Genomic DNA, 18,904 nt, shown 5'->3' with positions numbered 1-18,904 from the left:
TTCAATATTACATGTTCTATTGTTTCCTCCTCTCCACAATAATCACATTTTCCTGTATTATGTTTCTTTATCTTGAACAATGTAGAATTAAGTCCTGTATGTCCTAGTCTTAATCTTGTAATTAATCTTTCCTCTTTTCTACTCCTTCCAGTTCTTACTTCTCCTACTATCTTGTTGATTCTATAAAACCATCTTCCTTTCCTTTCTTCATCCCACCTTTTTTGCCACTCTTTCCTGATTCTCTGTTTAATTATATTTCTTGCCTCTGACCTACTAATATTTATTATAAAGCTAATGTTGTTTTGTGTTGCCTTCTTTGCTATCCTGTCCGCCTTCTCATTCCCTCCAACTCCTACATGTGCTGGTACCCATAAAAACACTAATATTAATCCCATTCTTTGTATTCTAAATAAAGTAAGTTTTATTTCCAACAAAATGTCTGGTCTACCCTCTGAATGATTATGTTTTAAACTTAATAATACTGAACTTGAGTCTGAACAAATGATTGTTTTTAATGGTTTTATATCCTCCACCCACTGCACTGCTAACAATATGGCTAATAATTCTCCTGAATATACTGATAATCCATCTGTAATTCTTTTTCCTACTTTTATTTTAAATTCTGGTATTACAAATGCTACTCCTATTTTTTCATCTGTTTTTGATGCGTCTGTGTAAATCTGGACATAATGATAGTAATTGTTTATATATTCTTGTATTATACTTGAATCTAATCTACATTTTGGATCCTTTTTCTTTTTCATCAATGCCATATCCACCACTGCTTCTGGTAACAGCCACGGTGGCACTACTGGCAAAGGCAACATTAAACTTATTTCTTTTTCATATATTTGAAATTTTTCTGCTATATTATTGATAATCCAACCAAAACTCTTAACTTGTTTTTTTTCTTTTTCCCAGCATGGTTTTAAAATATCACGTGTGGGATGATCCGGATTATTGCCTTGTAAATTTAAGAGAAAGACTTGTGGAAAGGTGGGGCTTTTATTTGGGTATTGGCGCCACAGGAAGTCCGCAGTTACCTCCTTTCCTGGCTGTGCTGGAAGAAGGTTAATGCACTTTATTTTGAAAGGTTCCAGGAAAGTATGTACCGGAGTTTTAGTGTTGAACACCCATGGCTGTGTGGTCCCAACAAAAGTCAGTTCAAACAATCATTCATATTTCAAGTCAGGTACATACTTCCAATTAAGCAGAAACAGGAGTCAATTAGGAAGCAGCGAAGATGTAATTAACTGCGTAGGGAGGGACTCATTGATAATAATCAGTCTATTAATGAAACATACCCAGCTCAAAGATAGCATCAGTATATAAAAACATAAGAGTTTATATAACTAAGTGGTGACTTATATACAGCAGTAGATAAAAGCTTCAACTGCAGTGAATGAATATAATTGTGATGTAAGTAAGTCGTCTGCAATTTTCTGGCTTTCTATACCGTATTTTCTATACAAAATAGCCACATATCGGAGTCCTTGTGACAGCTTTGCAGAAACAACTGTTCCAAAAATGTTCTCTGGAAGTAAGCTCAGCCATACAGGGAGAGTATCTTCCAGAATATTATTAGCCATACCCTCCTGTGAGGACAAGCCATCAGGGCAAAGAACCCGGGGAAAGATGGCATCATGGCATGATTCAGTCAAGCCAACATGGCACATAAATGCCCTCAGCCTTTACTTTAAAATGTCCAAACAGACAGACACTGACACTGTGAGATATCTGAAAGAAACGGCAAAAAGAGCAGGCAGCCGTGACCTTGCAAACACTGTACACTATGATTAACGTGTTGTCTTGTTCAATCAGTGCTGTTTTAGGTTGCTCCAAAAAGCTCTATAATAATAGTTATAAAGTGCCTCAAAACTGAAAGCTTAAATGCATTCTAGATGAGACATGCAATAACAAATTCAGTGCAGGTATCCTAAAAAACCCTCATAAAAGTGACATCAAATGAATATTTTGAGTGAGGAGAAGCATTTTAAGAATGGCTGTCCTTTAGCAGCCAGCGGTTCTTCCAGGGTTACTTTGTTTGGCCTCCGTGGGAAAAAAAAGTATGTAAATCTGCATTCTGCTGCGATGCTACTGTCTGACAGGCTTCCAGAGTTCTGAGATCTGGTGATTATTCAAAGCAATGACCCAATCACAGAGCAAATCGCCAGCCAGCTAAATCGTACCCTCTAGTTATTTTCTCTCTATTGGATAAACCGCTGCTGAGCGAATGTAGACTTGGAAGAACTAAACAACACGACATTATTGGTATTGTAATATGAAGAGCTGGGGGAGGGGGTAGAGGTAAAGAGCTCCAGGTGGATAGGCTGTAATCGAGTTTGAATCGCTCTCAACTCGAACCATTCTGGATTGAATCCAACTGTCCTGTCTAATGTCATTATCTCCAAAGACTGGGTAACAACCTGCAAGGGCAATGAATGCAAAACAATAGTAAAAAGCACCTAAAGAACACCAGTATCAGCAAAGGAACTGCTTAGCTGTTCCGATGCTGTCATCTGTTTGCAAGACCCCAAGATACTCAAGCTCAGATTTAATAATCAGTAATAAAGTAAGGATAACCAGAGCAATATCTGATATACCAAATTAAATCTTTATACGCTGCTATGATTTCCTTCCATGTCACTATCCTGAAGTATTTTGGGGAATGATTTTGAAATAAGTGGATGTGATGTCCGAGTAATTCCAAGTTCAGAGATATAAAGGCGTTCCTAGAGAACCCACAAAAGGAAGGTGTTCAGGAGTTCTCATCAGACACCAGAACACCTCAACCCACTCTTTTGATGTGCAAGAAGCTGAAAATAACTGAATTGCTGACACTGAACAAACAAAAGCTGTAATAATAAGGAAGAGAAGAAGGCAAAAAAAACAGCAGCTCAAATAACCACAATCAAGCTATGCAGAATGCGTCAAGTTGACATAGGGCACACATGTGCAGTCGGGTCACTTTGTCCCATTCAGAAGGAGACGATCAGAACAAGTGTTTACATGGGTGCAGTTCAGTTTGAGGGTCGACATAAAACCACCTCTTTCTTTCCAATCGAGCTGAATCATATCATAACAGTCCGATTGGCATGACACATTTTTATTTTGATCAGTCCATAATTCCCAATACTTGTGTTCCCAATGTCTATATAAACATGCCTATTGATTTCACTGTACTCCAATAACCTCCATCACCAGACATCCATCCTTGGAACACCTTTAGGATGTAGACGAACAGGAGAATTTCAACTTGGACATACAAATACAAATCTACAGCAACTGTGTGCCACTATCATGTCAACATGCACCAAAATCTTGTTGAATCTATGCCAAAGAAAAGGGGTTTAGCCCAGAATTAGCAAGGTGCACCTACTAAAGTGACAGGTGACTGTACAGCCCCTGGAGTACAAGATAAGGAACACTTTATAGATGTGACAGGACAAAGTGCACTTAATTTCTTCAAGTGTAGACCCACATATATTTTAAGATATGTTAAAAAAAAACAGTTTGACAGCAGTTTGTTTAAATTTAGGATGTTGTTGGCTGGAATGGGGCCTCAAGGTTGGAGATAGGGGGCGGGCGAGGATGAAGAGACATATTTAATTCAATTCAATTCAGTTTTATTTAGATAGCACCGATTCACAACACATGTCGTCTCAAGGCACTTTACAAAGTCAGTTCAAACAATCATACATATTTCAAGTCAGGTACATACTTCCAATTAATCCTAACTATGAAACAGTGCAGTTGGATTCAGTTTACTATTCAAATTGGTTAAAAGTTTTTATTATCTAAGGAAACTCAGCAGATTGCATAGAGTAAGAGACTGGCAGCATTCACTCCACCTGGATGAGCATGTAGCGACAGTGGAAAGGAAAACTCCCCTTTAACAGGAAGAAACCTCCAGCAGAACCAGGTTCAGTGTGAGCAGCCATTTGCCACGACCGACTGGGGATTAGAGAGAACAGAGCAGAGACACAAAAGAACACAGAAGCACTGATCCAGGAGTACTTTCTATAGGAAAGACATCGGATATATACAAGAGAATTTAATTAACCTCGTCATTTCTATTTTTAAACTCAAACTTCCAGGCTTAATTGGAGATAATTAAAACCTCTCGTGTTTTTAATCGACTGAAACAAAAATACCACATACTTTATTAGATCATATATACTGTGTCATTGTTGAATCATTACTGTTATTGATACTTTAAAGCATCAGATCATTGCCACCAATGGCATGCTGTTGTGATAGTGCCTGGAAACGTTTTTCTGCTCCTTAAATAATGCTATATGCTGGTTTTCAACACCTAAAGAGAACTTTTTTTCTTTCTAAGTATATGAAATAGAAAACAGAACAAAAACAGAGCTGTCTTACTCCATAGATCTATCAGCTATAGAGAAACAAATATCAACAGTTATATGGAGTGGCAGATCTTATATTCCCTCTGCTGTGGAATAAATCAATACCAGGGGCCGGTCTAAGCAATCGACAGCGAAAAACTGCTTACTCTTCATTTGGGCAATATGTAATCAATCCCAGGCACAGGATGGCTGCAGCCTTTTCTAAACTAAGTGGGGAAAACGGTGGGATGACTGGCTCGCTGGCATTTATAAATTGAGCCCAACGAGAGGAGGGCCACCAAGAGACTCCCGGTCAACGTAATTACACCGGCAGGACAATAAATCCAAGGCAGAGATTTTTTTACAGCAGTGCTGCAGTAAATTCAGACGCTTTTCCCCACACTGGCTTTTTGCACAACAGAAGGAAACATTTATGCTTTTCTAACTGTCTAAAGAATGGGGAAAGAAAGAATAATAAAAAAACAAAAACAAACCAACAGTAGCCATAGTTGCTTTAAATCTCTGTGGCGTTTTTCCTTCGGGCCGAACTGTGAGTCAGTCCGATGATTTAGATCTGCACAGCGTTGACTCAAGCACATGACAGCATGATACACCGTGTTGAAATCTGCAAATGAAAAATCGGCATTTGGTGCCCCTGCCATCAGTGAAGGTAAAGCGCACATGAAAACACAAAAAACCAAGTTACTGAAAATCCCCTGATTAGTTTGGTCTCTGAAGTCAAATATCAAAAAAATATAAAAAAAAGGGAAATATGTGGCAGAGATGCCTCCACAAATCGGGAGGTCAGATGATATTCACCTTGACCGGCCCTGTCTGGTGAGCGGCTGGTGAAAGTTTTTTCTCTCAAACCGGTAGTGCTAACGACAATCGCTGCCGACCACCTAGTGACTGTTGCTATATCCAGCAGGTTTACAGACCCGTCTAGAGAACCTTTTCAAAAAAATGACTCGTAGCTATTCTAGCTTCATTTTCTGGTGAGTTTCAGTGAATTTTGAATGCACCATTCTTACTCTTCCCAACAAGCAGGGGATGCTGCAAGCCCCTCCCCCATACCAAAGCACTCATGGTCCTCCCAGAGCAGTCCCTCCCAGCTGCAGTGAGAGTCTCTTCCATCACAGCACCTCACTGATCCCTTCGCTGTAGTGTAGTGTATAATTTTTTTTAAATGTTTTTTCACCGACTTACAGATTTCCATGTGAACCAGACGTTAGACAACTAAATCATAAACAACAAAATAACTGGAAAGTAAAAGTATCTCTGCCGGAGTGTCTTTGTGTGGCTCAAGCCTGGATAAAAGACGAGGGTTGGTATTGTGACATAAAAAACCCAGAGGATTTGATTGAACAAAGTACATTTGCAGGTCTTAACACATTTAGGGTGTTTTTACCCGCTGTCACTCCCTTGACATGTTCCTCTCTCCTACAAGTGGATTCACTGTGACATCGTTTCCCTGCGCCCCCTGTAGGTGGAAAAGTAGACTTTACAATTTAAATTGGAGCCAGTGTAAGTTCTGGAGAGATAAATGGCCTTTCATCTTAATTTACTGATAGAACGTCTTCTGTATATAACTTGGTTAGTGTTAGATTAATAGAACCAGAGACAAACCTGCTCTTTTATGGTCTCCAGGGTGAGATATGATACAGTAAAATAAGCTCACCTTATTAAGCAAGCCTTTAAAACGAGCTTAATAACATAACTGAACATGTATATTGTCAAACAAAAACTCCCCTGAAGTCATGCTGTTTCTTTCTGAAAAGCACTTTCCTCTTATTATCAGCAGTCGTCATAAAAAGGAAAGTTCTAGATGGCAGTGATTAATTCCACCGCCAGTCTGGTCTGGGCGAGAGCGTGGAGGGAGCTTGGAGAATAATAAGCACGGAGTAAAAAGTCAAAACCTGGTAAAACAGAGATGACATTCTCTGACTGCAACGACGTTTGCATCAAATCCTCTCCATTGCTGGCTGAAACAGTTAAAGCTTACCATTAACCTTTGCAGTAATGGCTGCGAGCCCTCGCGAGGTCTGTACACTGACCTTCCCAGTCATACTTTACACCTCACGCGGATACAAAAGATCCACCTGAGGGAAACAAATCAACTCTTTGTTGTTTCCAGGCATAATAATACTCCAGACGTATCAGATATCCCAATTAGGGTTTGCAATGACATTGTGATTTGAGCTTTTCAGAATCATGCAACCCTGGAGGCACATTTTTGTCAGGTTCTTCTTATCAACAGGCAGAACAAACTGTGGCCCCTCAGGCTGCAGTGCCTTCTCCAGATTAACTATGGGTGTTCTTGTACACATTTTACCTAAACTGACTTTGCACAGAATACCAAGTATGTGCTGACAAAACAGAGTTTGTGCAAGATACACTTTCTTTTAAAAACCACATCAAGCCATACTGCATCTTCTAGTGACATGTTTAGCTTTTATATTCACATTGCATCTGATATTAAAAACAGTACTGTAAAAATGTTTACATAGTTCTTCTGTTTTTGCTGCTTGTCACACATAAATGTTTCAGACCATCAAACAAACAAATACAAAAGATGACTCCTACAAAATCCATGTTTTCAAATGATTTTATTCGTTAAGGAAAAAAATGTATAATTGCTCGTCCTTGTTGAATCAGGAATCAGCGTTAAGGCCTGATTATAACCAGATCTGTACAAATCAGAAATCACTTACATACGTACTCCAAGATTATATGAACAACTGTGGCAGGAGGTCAGAAAAGAACCAAGGACAGGACAGGACTGCAGATGCCACTGTTAAGGTCAGAGTTCATGATTGAAAAATAAAAAAAAGAGACTGGACAATGAGAGACAGGTAAGATTTACAAGGCAAAAATCAGTGCGGACCAAATAAAACACAAAGGCTTGTCTCACAAAAAAATAAATGATCCCCAGGACCTTTGGAAAGTTTTGTGTGGAGTAAAACTAACAACATTCAGAAAAAAAACAATATCAGAGCAAAGATGGCAGTGGTAGAGTAATAGCCTTGGGTGGCTTGGCTCCTTTAGAACCTGGTCCACTTGCTGTAATTGATGGGAGCATGAAATCTGCTCTATAACAAAAAAATCCTTAAGGTGAATGTCCAGCCATTGGTTTGTGACCTCAAACTCACCTTCATTAGCAAGACTTATTGCCATTTATCACAGACATTGATGAAAGTTGTCACAGGAAAGGGTGGCACAAGCAGGTATTAGCTTTAGGGGGGATATTTATTCACACATGGCCAGCTGGGTTTGGAAAGCTATTTTCATTAACATCATCGGTTATATTCAATTGCATTGTGGTTAACTTGGGCCATCTATGTCTGATATTAAAACCTGTTTGATCTGAAACATTTAAGTGGGACGAAACAACAAAAACAGAAGAAACCTGTAAGAGTGCAAATACCTTTCAGGCTACTGTATTCTGTAGGTAGAAATGATTTAGCAGCACTGAAAAGCAGGATAATCTGTTATGTTACTCTTGACTTGCCCAGACAGTTTACAAAGCATTACATAGAAGTAGAAGGTAGGGCCAAGCACAAATCTGACTAGCCATATCTAGCATCTCCATCGGATTGTACCTCAACAAGAACAAAGGTAATGTTGGTCTGATGAGCAGACAGACAGAGTCAAACACTGACAGATAAAGAGAATGATTGAAAAGCGACGGATCTCCACAAAGGCAAAAGAGGGACAGAAAGACTGAGTGGGTGGAAGTAAGGGTAGGAAAAATAGGCTCCTCTGGATTTGTAAAGAGGCTAAGCTGCCTTCTGGTGCTATGTGACCAGCCTGTGCTGCCAAGGCAAGACGGATCGGGGTAATCTCAGCGCACACAAGCAGCCCCGCTGGCAAAAGCACAGTGGCATAGCCGTGGGTTCTGCTGTCTGAGTGTGCCCAATCTCTCTTATCCCACCAATCTCATTCACATTTTACAGTTGGCCTCTATCACCATTAAAGACATCTCTCTTTATTTGGGAGATTGAGATGTTAAAGTGTGATTGAGTGAAAACTCACATTCAAGGTGGATTTTAAGCCTGAGGTCTCTCCTTCTTTGTCTGTCCACTCATCTTCACAGCTGGATTTCCAGTCATCTTGTTTAGGACTAGCCATATGTATTCATCAAAACCAATGTTAAGAAAACCCATCCTGCTCAAATATACTTTCTCAAACGGTTTAAACCTATCCACAATTAAAAGGAGCTACAACAAAAACTATTTCATGAGGTGCATGAAAGAAAAATGCCTGTGATTCTGATTTGGACCAAAATGTATATCTCCATCAAGTCTCAGCAATTCAGTAGGACAGCTCTCATGTTAATCGCTAACAAATACATAAAAAGGTCACAAGTTACATGGTTCCAACACTTCCTTTTGTCATCTTGCCCTCACACTGTTAACTTCATTCCATCTACGGCAGGAATGAGCAGGTTACCTGTAACAAGGTATGCAAAGCTTTTGGAAAGTTATGGTTTCCAAACCTTTAACAAATGTATGTCACAGTATGTTTAGCGACATGCCAGCAAGAATGCGAGAGAGAGTTTTCTCTGGCATCATATAGCCCATTGCTTCCCTTCCCCCACCTGTTTCTGCAAATGTGTCACATTTCCCACAGTATCTCATTGAGATTAAGATCAGGGTGGGTCAGTCAGGAACCTTTCATTTCTTGATCCTCAACCAAGCCTTGGTGGATTTACTGGTATGTTTTGGGTTACTGGCATGTTGCAGGGTCCAGTTCTGCATAAGCTTCATATTATGGGCTCATATTTTCCTAAAGAAACCTCTGATTCATGGTAGAATTCATACACAGGCTCAATGGCGAGTTGGCCAGATCCTGCTGCAGCACAGTATACCCAAACCATGACACTTCCAACCCCATGCTTCACAATTGGTATGATGTTCTTTTCCTGCATTGCTGCATTTGGACTATGCCACTGTCACCAAGATCTGTGGATGGAGGCACATCAGTCTTCAGTATTTTATGGGCCATTGTTAACCCTAAAGAAGTTTTAGTGGACAGAAGGATCAGAAGGAGCTCTGAGCATGGCCAGCTGATGTGGTCTATAGAGCAGTTATCAGTAACGGCTAGCAAGCAAAGTCGTAATCCAGAGCTACTCACAGCACAAGAAAGAAACATGCATAGATTCATGTAAACTTCGACTCATGTCACATGATTGTATCAGTCTTTACATTTCTTAAATGACTTGTCTGCAGATTCTGGTAAGCTGCTTAGATGATCTGGTGCATTCATTGACATATGGTGGCTATGGACGTTTTATTGCTTTATAAGATGTCTTCAGTTTTTTCTTACACAAAAAGCTCAGAAATAGTTCAAGTTCAGGACCTACTCGATCAGCAGTCCTTGGAGACCTGCTCTGTGAGAAGCACAAAGCTCATTACACTTTCTATAACCTAACCATACTTTCAACTTCTCCACAACTTTCCTCCTGACCTGTCTGCTCTGTTCCTTAGTCTTCCTGCTGTGTTTCTCGGTCTTCCTAATGCTGTTTGTTCTGTGATGCTCTCTAACAAGCCTCTTAGGTTTTCACAAATTAGATATGTTTATACAGAGATTTGATTTGATTATATGTACTTATTAGTTGAGTTATTAAGGCAATTGGGTGCATTGGATTTTATTTAGGGGCATCAGAGTAACGGGGTTCATTACATACGTATGCCATACATTTTAGATTTTCTTTGTAAAAAATTGTTATGGATCAAGTTCTTGTTGCTTACCAATCACGTGCTAACTTGCATTGGTAAACAAGATAAAATCCCAGTGACATATATTGAAGTTTGTGGAAAAATGTGAAAAAGTTAAAGGAGTATTAATGCTTTTGCAACATACTTGTTATTCTGGCAGGGTTTTTATTTACCTGGACTTCACAAGAGATGCCTTTAAAAAAGACATGCCTTTACAGTAAAGGAGTCATGAGCCTCTGAACAGGTAATTACCAACATGTTCCTCAGCATGGCATCTTCACAAAGAGCTTCTAATTAATCTGAGCAAAACCAAGATGAAGAACGATTTGCCGTCTGAGTAAGGTGAAGCCAGTCAGTCAGTCATTTTCTACCGCTTATTCCATAGTGGGTCATGGGGGAGCTGGTGCCTATCTCCAGCAGTCTATGGGCGAAAGGCGGGGTACACCCTGGACAGGTCGCCAGTCCATCACAGGGCAACACACAAACAACCATACACACACTCATTCATACACCTAAGGGCAATTTCGATTGACCAATTAACCTAACAGGCATGTCTTTGGACTGTGGGAGGAAGCCAGAGTACCTGGTGAGAACCCACACATGCACGGGGAGAACATACAAACTCCATGCAGAAAGACCCCTGGCCGAGAATTGAACCCAGGACCTTCTTGCTGCAAGGCAACAGTGCTACCAGCTGCGCCACCATGCAGCATGATGTAAAAGGCTTGCTCTCTCAGCATGTTTAAAGTTAAAGCTTGAAGAAAGAAAAGGCATGTAAATCTTGTTCCTGTGGCCAGTTATTACATTTTAAAGTGTCAAAAATATTTGTCTGTCTACCTTTACATGAACTTTCATGACATCCTATTCCTAATCTATAAGGTCCGGTTTGTTGATGGACCAACCGCTGCCAGCAATAGCAGCTTTAACTATTTTGTAAGCATCTTCCACAGGGTTTAGGAGTGTGTTCATAGTTAGATGAGAAAACCAAAATAGCAGCCTCCATTCTAATTTATCCCAAAGGTGTTCAAGAAGGCTGAGGTCAGGACTCTGTGCAGGTCAGTCTATTTTCTCCACACCAAACTTTATACACTTGCAGCCATGGAAGTGATTAGAACACCCGAATTCATTCATTTGGTGCTGTGGCCCAATATTTTGGCAATATAGTGTATGAAAGTTGTGCTGTGTGTAACAGGCACCTCTGGCTATGGTCCGTGGGTTTAAGCACTAGAAATGTGCCACCTGAGACAACTGCACCAAACACAAAAAGCAGCACGACTATATGGCTTGTGGTGCTGGCTATCCCCTTCAGCTTCCACAAAAATAATCACTTCCTCCCTTCCCATGATACAAATATACAGCTGCTGAGTAGCACAACGTAGTACAGTTGTATAGGACAAACACTACAGCCTTTAAAAACCTGCAGGAAGCAGAAGTAAAGGAGCAATAAGGTAGCGATTTAACATCCACCCTCACACCTTCTTCAGTCTACTGAATATCTGCTAATGGAATTGCTGCTGCACTCCTAAAACTGCACATCAAGCAAGGTTTGTTCATTCATCCCCTTTTTAACCCTGCAGGGAAAATCCAATGAATAACTAACAGGGGAATAATCAGTCAGATGGCAGTAAAGGCAGGGTCCAATGCTCTCCGGGCGTTAGGGTTCACCAGCACGTGTCGTTCCCTCTTGTTTATTTGCATTTCTTGTGTCAGCTGCTGTACACAGACTGCACTGCTGTGTTAGCAGAGCAAGTAGTCCAGTTTCTGTCTGTAAGCTGTGGCACAAAAAAACTCATGCACTAGAACCATTTCTCCCCCGCAAACACTTATTGTCTAATAAAAAGAAATTGATTTGTTATAGGATGGCCACTGGGTGATTGGTGTACTTGTAGACAAGTCTGATGCTGATCTTCAACTTAAATTTTGATCTCAGAAAAAAATCAATACTTTACTCGATACGATTTCAGTCAAATAGGAGTGTAACATTACGAAAGAAGCCTTTCCTGAAGGCTGATGCCAAGGTTGATGCCACAGCTTGTAGCGATCTGTTGGAGTGTCTGTCCTTGTGACGGATTAGCCGTCTCCTTACACCCCCCCAGTCAGACACACAGGAAATACATTAGCGGATAACGAGAAAGGAGTTTTAAAGAAGGAGAGAGCGAGAAACGGAGTGATAGAGCACAGGAGAACTAAAAGGTATAACAGAAAAAAAACTGGTGGGGTATGGAGGGTGACAGCTTTCCTCCAGATACCAACTGCTCCTCTGACATGCTGTGAAGGCTCTCTAATGTTACGAACAGGTGAAGGGTCTCATGTAAGTAAAAACATGTCTTCGTATAGTAAGAATTACAGCAGAAAGGAGAACCGTATGGATGGAAAAAACTGGTTACCAGTGTCACCATATATTAAGATTTTATAAGACTTCAAAACTGGACATACTTCCCATCATTTTAATATCAGAGAAAGTGTCCAAGTGAGATTTCTCCAGTTGTGTGGTGCGCAGAGCAATGTGGTGCAGCCCCTCCAATACCGGTTGCTGAAAACTGTTGGTCAGCTTGCTGAAAGTTGTTTGGAAATATTTCACGGAAAGCAAAAACAGTCATGATGTGAAAACAAGTGTGATCTATCCCTTTTATTATGGTAACATTGTTTTGAAACTATGGTTAGCAAGATATGCTTGTGTTAAGCAGTCCACTGTAGGGATATCGGGTAATAAATTTACCCGATATCCATCCCTCCCTCCCTGCTCCTCCTTCACCTTGATAGATTGGAAAAGAGCCGGCAATCCGGGTTCTCATAATATGATAACCCAAGAGTCAGCTCCTCCAAATCTGAGGATGGTTCTTACTTGGAAAAAGGTGAATTACTTCCTCCAGGTCAGAGGTCTAAAGTTTGTGTTTGTCTAAAGGGAAGGAGTTAAACTTTCCCTTTCCTACACACTATATTTGCGCACAGAGATTATAAGACTAAGAACCACATGTAAATCAGTACTGGCACTGTGCTATCAAACACTATTCTCAGGTGTTCCTTGGCTGCAGGATGTTGCTTCATCTGTGGAGATGTTCTGTTTAAGTGTGGCGGGTGATAATCGGCCAACTTTGCTATAATGAATTAAAAAGGTCAGGTGAGGTCATGGCACTGTGAGACTAAAACGCTTAGAGTCCAAGGAGAGCTGGCATCAAGTGTCTCATGTCCAGAACCATTTCAATCCAAATCCTTTGGGTCCAGTTTGCCTCTATCTTTGCACCATCCCATCCCTTCCTTCTCCTCCAGTGTCTTCATTTCCCCATCTTTAATTTAGCATATATCACAGCACAGTGCCTTTCTAAACCATGCCGTAATCTGTGATGTCTTTACTATGAGATCTAACCTAAACATTACCATTTCCCTTCTCCTACACGGCTTTCTTCTGTTCTGTCGTCTCCTAATCCTTCATATTCTGATTTTTACAATTCTACATTTTAATTTCCCTCTATCTTTATCCTACAAGACTTTCTCTTCTTGATTTACTCTCATTTAGTTTTTTCTTTAACCTTCTTCTCCTTCCATCTTATTTCCAGTTATCTAATTTCTCCTCCAGTCTCAGTCACCCTCCCTTTCAATTTATTTCCTCCCTTTTACCCTCCAATTAATTCTGTGCCTCACATTTTTTCCTAATCTTTCCATTTCATCTCATTGCTTCCCGTTTTATCATCTCAGTTCCCCAGTTTGACTCCTTTTCCCTAGTATAGCTCTCTTTCCATATAGTTATCTGTCCTTTCCTTCACCTTAGACTCTGTAGTTTTAACTATTGTCCACAGCAACAGGGATGCAGAGTGGACCTTCTGAGATAAAACAATAACAGTTTTACTCCAACTGCATAAAACTGTCCTTGACCCCTTTTGATTTTGCTTCGCTGACATTCGAGTTAGCAATGAGTCCTCATTTTGAGTCAAAAGGACACGTGCTTTTAATGGAAAAAGACCCCCCAACACCATCAAACCCCACCTAGATGGGGGGCCTCATTTGTCAGGTTATTAAGATGTCTTTTGCGAAGATGCTGGGTGCCTCTAATGACAGAACTGTTTCCAGCTTTACAGATAAGCACGGCCACATTATTAGTATCCCATTAGAATAAATTAGCATGATCAGCCCAGTCTGGGATTGACTCCATAAAATGCCACAGGGCTACGCTTTTAGCATCCTATCAAGACAGGAAGTGGAGAGCTGGGGCACTCACTAATCAGTGTCTTATTATATGCTGCAGCAGTGTTGATGCCTTCTTTCTGAAGTCATAAAGTGAAAACACAGGCCTTGATCTGAATGGGGTTTATCTAGGCCAATAGCAGCCAGGGCAAATGATTGCCTCTGATGACTCATGTGTTCAAGGCTCGCACAATTTATTATGTTGCTGTTAAAAGCCGTAAAAGCACAATAAGTCAAAGTTGCGCTGTATTTACGGGCTAACTAATTGCCATTTCCTGCGCTAATAAAAAAAGATCCACTGTTGTCACTGAATAGTTAATGGTTGAAAAGGGCTGGCTGAAATACCAGCAGTCAGTCCACTTGGGCTGCCAAGCCGTTATCCCAAATTTCCTTGATCGATTATCGCCCACTGGGCTGATATAGACGACCACAGATCAATCTGCTCCCTGATCCAATCCTGGCTGGCAGGAGAGGACTCAATGCATGACTGCAGGAGCACACCCAAACTCTCGTACACACACACACACACACACACTTCCTGAGTTCTCAATGTGGCTAAAATCTCTCTGCAACCCACTTAGACACTGCCATCTCTTTCTAAATAACAGCCACCGATGGTAAGCAGCAGTCTGCTGCTCTGATTTGGACGGCTAATCACACAGTGAATGCTCAAAGACATGCAGCAAAATCCTAATTTGTAATGAACTGTTACAAAAATTATCGGATAGATAAGCTGCTTTGTGGTGCAGTTATCTTTTTTATTTAATGGTAAGCTGGAGTGTACTGACATCTTGTGGCAAGAGATCGCCCAAAATTAAAACATATCCACAATATATGTTGAAGTGAAGTCTCTGTAACAAAGCAATGTCCAATTGCTGTCAGCATGTGAATCTATCTGGTGCACTAAGTGCAATTATGTTCATAAGCCCCAGTTATAAAGGTTAGTTCCTCAAACCTGGCAGCCAGTTCTTCTGTTATAGACTCTTATTTTGATATAAGAAAGCAGGTTGTTCTTAAATGGCCCTGTTGTGAGTTGGCTAATAAAGTCACCTAGTTGGCTGGATGACAACAGGCCCCAACCAGCTTTAAAAGAATAAAGGTTGTGTCAAAGTATTTTACATTGACAAATTAACAATATAACATCTAGGAGATTTGGTACCGGCAGTGACCAGATAACCATTAGCTCCTAATATTGCTAACGTTGGCATCTGTTTTTAATCTTCTAAGAAACGAAAGCGGTATTTTGCTTTGTTCTTATTGCGCTTTTTTATGAATCTGGATAGTATTTAATCACCTCTAGTTCAAAATACTTTGACTGGTTAAACCTGAACTGGAAACGTTTACACGGATGACAGATTTTTTAAAACATGGGTCAAACATTGCAAAAATGTGACGATCTTTTGTTTTCCTAAAATACACCATGTTGTGTATTACCTCGTCTCGTCTCTCGAAGCTTTCATGACCTGAAGGTATTGCTCTACATCTGCTCCTGGGTGTACACAGGGGTTGTAAGAAAATACAACATTATGATGGAAAAATGTCCTCTCAAAATGGGAACTGAATCCAGTAGATTGGCCTCCAATGTCTTTCTTGGCTGAATGACTTGATCTTCTATTAGGAAGCTGAATTAGACCGATGAAATGATCTTAAAGGGGGATTTTCATGGGGTCTGGACTTCTGTGGGTATTTCCTTATGGGTCTATGGTTATTTACAATGAGGAATTTGGTATGTTTTCAATAATGTTCCACTCACCTAGGTAAAGCTAAAGCTTTTAACTGCTATATTTTCTATCATACATTTCTTTCTGTGGAAAGTCCTTTTAATGAAGCACCTGAACCCACTCAAGACTGTGGAAATGGTGGTAGACTTTCGGAGAACACCACCCACATACACCCCCCTCACCATCCTCAACAACACTGTATCGGCAGTGGACCACTTCAGTTTCTTAGGAACCACCATTTCTGAGGACCTGAGATGGTCTTCACACATAGACACTGTTTGAAAGAAGGCCCAGCAGAGACTGTACTTCCTGAGGCAACTCAAGAAGTTCAACCTTCCACAGGAGCTGTTGGTCATCTTCTACACTGACATCATTCTTTCTGTCCTGTCTTCATCCATCTCAGTGTGGTTTGGCTCATCCACAAAACAGGACAGGTCCACACTGCAACGAATAATCAGGACTGCAGAGAGAATAATCAGAGCTGACCTTCCCTCCATCCAGGACTTATACAGGTCTAGGGTCAAGAAAAGAGCTGCCAAAATCTCTGCAGACCCCACACACCCTGTACATAAACTGTTTAGAGTTTTACCTTCAGGCCGCCGCTACAGAGCACTGTTCACTAAAACCAGCCGCCACAGAGACAGTTTCTTCCCCCAGGCTGTTTCTCTGATGAACATTCAATAGAGTACAAAACAACAGCATACAGATGTTGCAAATGCACCTTTTTTATTAGATATGTGTATATTGTACATTGTAAATTGTAAATTTGTATATTCTGTAATGCAAAACAGAACAAAAGAGCAAAGTGTACCGGAGGCAAATTCCTTGTTTGTATGTACGAACTTGGCAATAAAGCTGATTCTGATTCTGAGAAAGAGGTGTCTGTATAGAGCTTAAAGTAATGTAATACTGCCTGTACTTTGGTTGTTTGCTGTACACTGCTGGTTAGCTGACTGAAATAAGGCTTCTAAACCTTTCCCTCAATTACAAGAAAGACACGATCAGTTGGGCCACTGATCACCCTGTCTAAGGTAAGGCTATTTTAGCTACAGTTGGCAGTTAATCTGCTATGTAGTTAACTGAGGGTGGACTAGCTGATCAGATAGCCAGATTAATTACTCAGTTTACATCAGTTTGTTATATCTGGTCACATTCCCAGTGTTTAAAGTGCAGATGGTAAATATAGTAAATTACTGAAGGCAATAAGAAAGTTTACTTAAAAACTCCTACTAAATTTAACAAATATTTATTCCAAAAATGTCCTTAAATCTACCTTATGGAGAAGTTATCCATTTTCGTTTTAATTTTGTGTAGATCTCATACAAGCCACTCACTACTCTCTCAGTAACTATTTGCTTGTCTGAACACAGACCATCCTTCTCTTGGAGGAGTTATGTAATGCAAGTAAGACACTAACTGGTCATAACCACTACACAGAACTCCTAATTAAATCTTTTATACATATCCTTTCCTCTTAATTTGAAAGGAACTTGTTGAACTGAATTACATTTTGTAAAGTGATATTTTTTTTTTTACAGCAGCTACCATCATCCCACAGTCTTTAATGGCTGTCATAGTACAGAAATATACATTATTGAGAAATCCGAACATGTTGAATCACCTTCAGAACAATTTACTGTGATCCCTCCTCCTTACTTTGACCCGTGCAACTTGCTAACTAAATCCCATCAGTGGACGGGGCAGAGGTGTATTACACTCCTTAGTTCACTATTAGTTTCACTCAGATTCATTTCATCGACTGTGTGAAGTCAAGTCCCCAAAGTGTACTTAACTCTCAGAGCAGCAACCAACCCCCAAAACCCCGAAACAGAGTCGGAGCAGACAATTAGCCCCCACATAGTCATCGCAGATGCCAAAAATAGAATTCGTCACAGGGGTAAATCTCATCTGGGACCGGTAATGAGAATTTGTTGGCAGCAGATAGGTTGGACATTGTGAAAGAAGGAGAGCCAGGCTTGAAGGTGGCGTTTTAAAGTTTAAAAAAAAAAGGCACACCACAATGTATGCACAGGATGAAAACAAGCAACATCTCAAAAAACCCAATAGCAGGGTTAATTTAATGCATTGAAGTCAAATTAAACTAAAACTGGCTGAAAAAGGAAGGTCTGATATTTTAATCTGCTAAACAAACATATTAGTCAATGTCATTTACCTATGGTGTACCCTCTTTTCAGTTCGACACATCGAGGAGAGCGCAGCTGGGAGTTGGTGGTGTTGTTTTCCAGCACCGCCAGGCCGGTGGTCGCCTTGGCAACAGGTGGTGCAGCCTTGTTGCGGGGCGAGGCTGGCACCAGACTTGGAGAAAAACCTTGACTGGCAATATCCACTGACTGAGACTTCTGCTTCAGTCTGCACACGGGGGAAACAAAGCAAAGAAACAGCAACGATTACTGTCATAATCAAACAGGAGAAAAGTACAGCATGGAGCCGTTGTCAGTGAGAGAACGAGGACAGGACAGGTGACCTTCACAGTTCAACGGTGAGGAGAATGAATGCATATGATAAGTAGCATTTGCATCTGGGGTGGTTGGTGTCAGTGTGCTGTGTTACAGTAATGTAATTGTGCGAGGGAATTTTCTAAGTGGCAAGGAACTAAGAAAAAAAATCAATAGGTTAATCACACCCTTGTTGAGGGTGAATTCAATAGAATCACTTGTCTAACCCCGGTGTAGAGCTGTCTACTGTATAGAAGGATTAAGCAGCAGGGAACGGGAAGACTTTGCTGAAAACAGTGACAAAACCAAAGGCATTTATTCAGTAGAGGTAGAAGTTTCTCTTTCATACACCCCAGTATGCACTATTGTCCTCGTTTAAAAAGCCAAGCTAACAGTGGATTGTTGACAAATGGACCACAATGTAGATGAGAAGTACTGTATAAAGAGGACATGACCAAAGGGTCATGGCTGTTCAATTC

The 18,904-nt window shown here is 40.5% G+C and overlaps 1 protein-coding gene across 2 annotated transcripts in view; it reads right to left on the bottom strand.

The window, feature by feature from the left end:
- oxr1a (oxidation resistance 1a) overlaps positions 1 to 18,904 on the bottom strand; it is a 240,598-nt gene that overhangs the window by 103,977 nt on the left and 117,717 nt on the right. For both annotated transcript variants that reach the window (XM_047356468.1, XM_047356486.1), the window contains exon 3: positions 18,143 to 18,339. In XM_047356468.1, coding sequence (XP_047212424.1) covers positions 18,143 to 18,339 — 197 coding nt within the window. The remainder of the gene's footprint in view (positions 1 to 18,142; positions 18,340 to 18,904) is intronic.

This window comes from Girardinichthys multiradiatus, chromosome 3 (genome assembly GCF_021462225.1).
Source record: "Girardinichthys multiradiatus isolate DD_20200921_A chromosome 3, DD_fGirMul_XY1, whole genome shotgun sequence".
NCBI classification, from domain to species: domain Eukaryota; kingdom Metazoa; phylum Chordata; class Actinopteri; order Cyprinodontiformes; family Goodeidae; genus Girardinichthys; species Girardinichthys multiradiatus.
This window is presented reverse-complemented; position numbering and strand designations above follow the sequence as displayed.